The following is an 8560-nucleotide window of genomic DNA, read 5'->3' as shown; positions in this document are numbered from 1 at the left end:
AACGTCTTTCTCGATGCACTGATGCAAACAATAAGTTAAAGTAAAATAAACTTTTTTTTTCATTCTAACTTACTGCAGTTACTAAGGAGAAACCTGTTGGCGCGCAGTTTAAAATAAAGCAAAGAAATTTATATAATAGAAGAATTATATTCATTACTAAGATTCAATGCAAACCGATAGGCAATCCACAATAATTCATTAATAAGTTTACTTTGGTTGATATAACTAATGTACTAATAATATTTATTTATTATAATATTTTGATATAATATTACCTTTAAGAATTAGAATTTTTAATCGTTGTTTTATTAAAACTATTATATTGTGCTCTTTCGATGACTGTTACGTAAAATATTGTAATAGAAATATTATATTTATTAAAATTTAAATATTTAATTTTTTAAAAAAGATTAAATTATTGCAATATATAAGCAAGGTTATTATTGTTTCACACATAATAAGTCAAAATGAGTGAATGCAACGGATAAAAGAGAGAAAGAGCCAAAATAAGACTGTATGGATGTGAGGTCGGAGACATCGCGTACGGACGAGAACAGAGATAACGCAAAGAAATTCGTAAGGGAAAAAAGCAATTATAAAAATTTATACATAATTTTGTAATTAGTTTCTTTTATTATTCTCTTGGTGACAAAATGATGTGATCTTTTTTCTCACTCAGCCGTTCTCAATTTTATTGCTTGTTTTATTAATACATTTTATTTTTTTTATAATTTATAATTAATCAGTTTTATAAATAATATATATTACATTTATTATTAAACAATTTATACTCGACGTTTTTTTGTGCAATTTATGCGTTTATTTGTGTTGTGACGGTGGTTGTAGAGGTGAGGCTAGAAGTAAGATTGTACAGATAAAAAAGCTTCTCAATATGTCTTAATTCTTATCTTACTTCTGACCCGTGTTATTTTTTTATAATGATTTTTTATTGATAAATCAAGTATTGTTGCACAACATTACGCGGTCTGTTTCTTATAGTTAGTACCTGTTTGACTAAAACACATCAGGCTTGTAAAAAAAATGCCAATGTAATTTTATATTTATTTAAATACTTTATATTTTATATGTATTACATATGTATTTTTATATTTATGTGTATTCTGACAGTTGCCGCGTGATATGCCCCCGCCACTTACAAATATCTCCTTCGCAACCTGCTCCTCATTCGGAGCTCCACAGTTAGAACGTCCCTTTATTTCTATTGTTTTAGGAGCAGTTTAAAAAGCAGTTTTAGAAGTAATTTAAGGAGCAGTTTTACGAGTAATTTTGGAAGTAGGTTTACGAGTACTTTTAAGAGTAGGTTTATGAGAAGTTGTAGGAGTAATTTTATGAACAGGTCCAGGAGTAGTTACATGGCCAATTTTACGAATTGTTCCAGTAGCAGTTTTAAGAGCAATTTTAGGAGTTTTAGAAGCAGGTTTTGATGTAGTTGGAGAGGCAGTTTTAGGAGCAGTTTTACGAATTTTAGGAATAGCTCCAGTAGCACGTTTAGGAGGAGTTTGGGAAGCAGGTTTAGATGTAGTTGCAGAGGCAGTTTCAGGAGCTGCTTGAGCACTTTTTTGTTCTTCTTGTTCTTTACCTGTGTCACATAAATCTTTTTTTGTTTTAATTTCCAATACTGGGAACATAGTTACTACAAGAGGCTCTGCACTATTGTTCTCTTCTTGACCTCTATGATGCCCTAATTGTATACGGACCATTTCGATTTGTAATTTATCATGTTTTTTTTTCTCCATTATGCCATATACTTCCTGTAGGTAATGAGACACCATTTTCAGATAAATGTGAAGCTGGTACACTGATGTCTACACACAATTTTTTGTTAAGAAGAACTAGTCCTGCTTGACCCGTTATTGATAGCAATGCTCTATGAAGGATATAGTTTTGATCCTTTTCTGACCGAAAAGCAGTTTTTTCTTCACATATATTTTTTTTACTATAAGCTTCGACACCATTGCTTTCTCTTTCTACATGCCCGCTTCTGGCATGGCCTTTTCTCAAATCTGAAATTAGCGGGTTCTTAGGATCATCTACGCAGAACTCGCCCTCTGAATTGTCCAGAATCTGTTTAGCTTTGTCTTCCGTGGGTGGTATGTATCTTTTTGAGTATCCATCTCTTGTGAGAAAGTCTTCAAGATTTCCAAATGTAGATGCAAAGATATACTTGTAACCAGTTAGTTCTCTTATATATTCACGATATTCATGAGGTCTCCCATCAAGACATTTCATTAATTTGGGCACTTTAAAGGTTGGGAAAATAAAAACTATATGAGGCTTTGCATTTTTTTCTTTTTGTTTATTTTTATGATGTCTTAATTTTAATGAAACACCTTTGACTTCTGCTGACTCATGTAGCTTGTTTCCCGCATACCAATAGCTAGCTTTAGGAAATGGGACATTTTGTTCTATTAATTTTGAAACATATATATCTGCGCTTGCCGCAATGGTATCGTCAAGTTTACGTAGTGCTTGTTGACCCAATTTTGATAGCAATGCCCTATGAAGGACATAATCTTGGTCTTTTTCTGTCTGAAAAGCAAATACTCCCGAACATTTATTTATCCTAGTATAAACTTCGACACCTCCATTTCTTCCTCCTACAACATGCTTCTGTCTAGAATGACCTATTCGTTCAATTAGATCTTCCTCATTATCACCTTCGCCTTCTACGTTCTCTGAATCATCCAGAATTTTTGTAGCGTCTTCTTCCTGACTGTGTGCTGGGTATCTTCTTGAGTACCCTTCGCGACTTTGTCTCGATCTTCTAGGTCTGTGTCCATTTACACCGCCAATCATAAGGAATATTCCTGCATTACCCATCGGAATTTTGTCTAACCATTTGGCCAAATTCTGAAAATTGTCCTTTAGTTTTAACACGGTCCATTTACGAAGTTTTAATGGATCTTGACCGATTTGAGAACCAATCACCGAAAAAAGGCAGCTGTTTAAATCAAGAGTGACGTTGTCGGGATCTTTGCTACCTCTTAAGGTCCAATGACCTAGAAAAGAATTTAGAAAAGTTGAGATAGAAATTAAAATCTATTCAAGACTTTTATGTGTAAAATGTTGACTTAAAATATTTAATGAAAGGTAATGTCTTTATTCCCAACCATGCTTCCTCTACCGATTACTTTGACGGGAAACGTTATTTACGAAACTGCCGATTCATCAAAACATATTTATTAGTGGAGTGAAAAAATTCCGTAATTCGCGTGCAGTACAAAAAGATTGTAACGTGCAGAGTAAGTACAATAATAACATATATATTTTTCGCATTTCTTGCTGCACGTCACTATCCACGCGTATTCTTAAAAGTGAGGTATTCTTAAGAATAGTCGGTCGCGTAAATAATACGTATTTTGTTCAAAATCCGTTGTAAGGGATAATTCAAGTGCTAAATAGTTTGTTATTAATACTTTGCCATACTTATTTGGAAACAAAAATCTGTTGGAAACTGTCATTTTCTTTATTCATTCGATGGTTAAGATTGGATAAGCTAATATTGATTGTTTGATATCATTGAATTAAAATAAAATAATTATTTTCATGATTTATGTGTATTTCTTTTCATCATTGATCTATGTTTGTTTTTATGTTTTGTTTAAAACTTTTGCCTTGCGTGCTTTGAAAAAAGTGGTCGATAATGGAGGCATGCCCGGTTTGAATCGGGTACAGCTGTTCAATAGAGGGGAAACGCACTAACGCGCTTTTATTCGTCTCTATCTAAAAAATACTTGACAAAGTAGATTAAATCTAGGATTTTGAAATGTGCATGGATTAAGCTATCCACCAGAATGAAATTCTTTATCGAATTTATTTTCAAGCCATTTTTTTGTTGGGTAAGCCTTATAGGCATCCGGAATATGGACATTAACCTTATGATACATGTAAGAGAAAAAAAGCACTTTATAAAATTGTCAATTTTTGATAATTGATCCTATTACAAAAGGATAAGAATTACATTACATGACGATAAGGATACCAAATTATGAGATACTCAGCTATTTTACAAATACGAATACTTTTTTTTTCTAAATATTACTCTCATGTTAATAACTGAAAAGTGCGCAATTTTGTGTACGCGCATAGTATACATGTATGGCTATGTGAACAAAGTTTTGTTGCGTCACTTAGCAAAACATTTAATATGTTTTTAAAAGTTCTATAAATAACACAATCTTTGTTTCCAGTTTAATGGAGCAAAATTTGTCATTATAAGTTTGTAAGAACGGGGTAGAGTGAGTTGTGCGAAATTAAGCTTGAAAAAGCTGTATGCGTATACAGAAGATAAGAAAGGAGATAAAATGGGAAGGAGTAAACGAAGAGAATAAGAAAAGTTAAGGACAGACTGTGAAGAAGTTAAATAGACAGGGTAGAAGTTAGATTGATGTGGGAAGTACAATAGACGATTGAAAAAGCGGGAAAGGGAAAACCTTAGACCACCCAGCAGACCACAGTGACATATCTCATTACGTAATATCAAGTATCACGAAGTAACGCGTCATTATGGGTAAGAATAATAATGTGCTTTCGAACAGCTGGAAGCTTCTGATATAAGACAAAAGTGTCCATGAAAATTTCATGTGTGTATGAGTGCGGATTTGGAAGAAGTCGATAAGTAGAGTAATATGAAAGAAAGTTTTGTTCTGAATATAAAATTTTATTCATAGATTGATATTAATAGGTGTATTTTAATTCTGGAAAAAATTTTCCAAATCTATAAGAAAACAAAATATATACGAAATCTCATTAATACAAATGACTCTACATTATAGACCTCGATCAAGTTTGAGAGGTAGTCCAACATCTCTTTAATTGCTTTAAATTTTAATGTTAAAATTTAATTACTTTTTTCCGTGTTGTTGGTTGAGTATTATTATTCAGTTTTTAGTAATTTTAATGTTTCTTTAAATAGTCTTTTAATAGTTAAATAATCTAATTAAAGAAATTTGGGTAAACATCATTTAACAGTAATATATATCGTATATAATCTTGTAAAAACATAAGTTCAAAATACAGCATATCCTTGATTGTGGATGTAAACGAATGTAAACCAAAAATAGCGTATTATTTCCTTAAAAAGTAGATATGGTTACGTAGTTTTAGGGTGCAAAATATATGCAAAAATATACGGTTGAAACATTGCGCATAATGGCAGAAAGAACTAATACAAAAAAATAATACTAAATTTACACTAATTCTAACATAATATTGATTAAAACAAAATATACACATACATAAAAAAAACTTATACACAAAAACAACATATACATACGCAGTTTGTAGCGTCACCGATTGTTTTGCATTAATTTGAACGAATGCGCATTCCTACGGGGATGTGTTCACCTTATATCTTTACAGTCTTTACACCACGCGTAGTTCTACGTAGTGTACGAAAAATGGATGGCGCTGCAAATTAGCACAATTTTCTTAAACATTAGATCGCTAGTTGTAATTTCTCTCATTTTCTGTTTGCAACATTGCTGCAACATGATTACTAATGTTCTGTGCTGTATGGGATTTAATTGGTGACAAATTTTGGATAATAAATTAGTATAAATTTTGTTTTTTTTCCAAATAACCAACCATTTTTTAATAGCTTAAAAATATGTTTGTGAATATTTAGAAATTTTCTAATCACTATAACGTTTATAATATTTAAAGATTTTCTAAATACTATAAATACATTAACATAAAAAAATTTTTTAATTACTATAAATAAATAAAAAATGAAAAACGAGTAATGCAATTTGTATAGATAAAGTGTCATTTTTACATAATCATTAATGTGAAAGAAAGACTTGTGGTAAAAGTTTGTTTGAGATAGAAGATAAATTATATTTTCAATTTTATTTAAGTGTATTAAACGCAACTGTTTAAAATAAATTTTTTTAATTTAGTCATAAATTTTATAAATCAAAACAACTTTATTCATTTCTTTTTGAAGTTATTTAATTAATAACTTACAATTTGTTCAGAATTGTTCGCGTGATATTCAATATCTATAGATGGTCCCAATTTTTTCCTTCCGATGATCTTATTTAAATTACCATTAGCATTCCATATATTAATGCGTCTTTTAAGTATGTTACTCAAAATAGCAATGTGTATTAAACTAGCTGGTCCATAGTTTTCCAAATCTTGTATAATGTCTTTTACTATTTAATTTTGTGCATTTTGTCTTTATTTTTATAATTACGATAATCATTGATTAATTGAGTTATATGCATTTTTCTATTGCGTTTTCTTAACTTTACTGGTTATTTCTAACTATTTAATATTAAAATTTAAAGATTTATGTGTCCCATGTTAAATTAAATTTTTTTTTGTTTTTATGTTTATTTGTTTTTGTTAAGTCCCAGCTTCTATATATCTAAAATAGATTAATATAAAATTTATTTTATAAACATTTAAAATTTTTTTTCTAAAATCTTGAAAAAATATAAAATCTTGAAAGGAATGCAGGAATATAGAATAAAATACATAGATAATAAAAATTAAATAAATAATGCTATTCTTAAAAAAAAATAAAACATTATAATGTAAAAAGAAATAGATTTTAGAAGAGTTATCAAAGTTAAAAAGAATTGTGTTATTAAAGAAGTTAATTATTTTTTATATAAATCTTTGATTAAAAAATTACAGATTAGTAGTAAAGAACAACTATTTCTTATAATATTGATAAGACTTACAAGTTTGTATCATTGATTTTGCTGCAATGGATTATCTATGGTTTACATTGTTAAAATTTGTTGCTAATAATCTAAGATTTAAATAATTTGTTTTTTAAATGATCAGTAATTTGAGAGAGAAAGAGGAGAAGAGAGAGAGAGAGAGAGAGAGAGAGAGAGAGAGAGAGAGAGCGAGCGAGAGAGAAAAGAGAGAGAGACGGACAGACGTGCAAAATTTAAATTACATTATAAAAATATAAAAATCATGAGATTAAAAATACCTGATCGCTAGCTTGTACAAAATCCATTACTTATCACATTATCTTCGATACAGATTTTGTGTTAGTAGTAATATCGATTTTTAATTAGAAATAGGTTTTTACTTTAAATTTTGTTTATTTAGTTGACATAATGAGATATCTACAACAAATTTTGTTGTTTTGTAATTGTTTTTTCTGACATTTGCTACAAATATGATTTTTCGTTGCTCATTTTATAATCGATTTTTTATAAAAAGTCGATGTATTTAATATCAAATTTTTTAAAAGTTAAATTCCAATTGTTCTTACCGTTAAAATTTTATAATAAAATTAAAATTAATTAATAATTGAATATAATTAAAAGTAACTTTTAATTAAAAGTACTTTGATAGTCATGTAAGTGCTAGGGTACATCAATTATTTCATAAAAATGTGTAAAATTAGGCCTTGTTTTGAATCGAGGTTTCGCGCAATACTCTCGACAATTAGCGCAATGCTCCTTAGACAGTACTTGCTGTCTAAGCAATAATTTACTGACCGATTTACGCCCTCACGCAATCCTCCCCTTCTTTCGATCCAACTACCGAATTTCGGATATATAAACCGGCGAAAGAAGGTGAGGAACGGGTCAATCCAAAGTAGACAAACTAAGATAACACACGACACTCTACTTTGCGGGGTCGTGTATCGCCGATATAAATCATTGTAAATACACAAACACGACACTCTGCTTTGCGGGGTAGTGGACAGCGAGCTCATAGACGCTACACTCTGCCTTGCGGGGTCGCGATCTATTCACTGTAAACGAATACTATAATAAAATTGTTCAAGACGAATAACCGTGTAAGTGACCAATACCTTCCTCGCGAGATCTCTGGCATCGATCCCCAATCGTACTCACAACGAGGGGTACAACAAAGTTATCTTATTGCGGACTGCCAACAAGAGATGTACTTAATATAATATTTGCAACTATTAATGCAAGTACAACAGTCTCGATTGGATCATAATATTTGTGATATTGCAGCAACATAAATTATTGTATTAAGGAACCTGTTTAAAAGAAGATAAAAAAGATACCAAGTGTGTGTGTGTGTGTGTGTGTGTGTGTGCGTGCGTGCGTGCGTGCGTGTGTATGTGTGTGTCTAAAAAAAACTATTATATTCAGTGTTGGGTTTTAAAAAATCTTTTAAATGTATCTCGATACAGATACAGATACTTATCAAAAAAATGTATCTAGATACAGATACAGATACACAAATCAAAATGATATAGATACAGATACTAGATACTTTAAATTTAAAAGTACTTAGATAGTATCAGATACTCTTAAATTATTCAAATAAAAAAAATTTGAAAAAATTAAATGTTTGTGCGCAACACGAAAAGCAAATTATAAAAAAATAATTACATTTTTGTGTTGCGAATAAAAACCTGTCGCTGAACTCTACTGTTTCTTTTTCCGAATTTTTTATTTGTTTGTTGAGGTTTGAGTAAACTTGCGCTTCTTGTCTTTTAAATTATATTTATTGTAATAATAATAATAATATTAATAATGTATGTAATATGCACAAAATCTAATGATTCTATAGACTAGATAGCAAAGTT

The 8560-nt window shown here is 30.0% G+C and overlaps 1 protein-coding gene across 1 annotated transcript; it reads right to left on the bottom strand.

Annotated features, from left to right (window-relative positions):
* Positions 1–1156: 1156 nt before the first annotated feature.
* LOC118646235 (proteoglycan 4-like) lies at positions 1157–7003 on the bottom strand. Its single transcript, XM_036288704.1, has 2 exons — positions 6974–7003; positions 1157–3020 (listed from the first exon to the last, which is right to left on the bottom strand). Exon 2 carries the CDS (start codon positions 1791–1793, stop codon positions 1263–1265), a length of 531 nt encoding a protein of 176 aa, XP_036144597.1. The 5' UTR covers positions 1794–3020; positions 6974–7003; the 3' UTR covers positions 1157–1262.
* Between the last annotated feature and the right edge of the window lie 1557 nt (positions 7004–8560).

The sequence above is a fragment of the Monomorium pharaonis genome, chromosome 6, assembly GCF_013373865.1.
Source record: "Monomorium pharaonis isolate MP-MQ-018 chromosome 6, ASM1337386v2, whole genome shotgun sequence".
In the NCBI taxonomy this organism is placed as follows: domain Eukaryota; kingdom Metazoa; phylum Arthropoda; class Insecta; order Hymenoptera; family Formicidae; genus Monomorium; species Monomorium pharaonis.
Note: the sequence above shows the minus strand (reverse complement) of the source record. Positions and strands in the feature narration are given on the sequence as shown.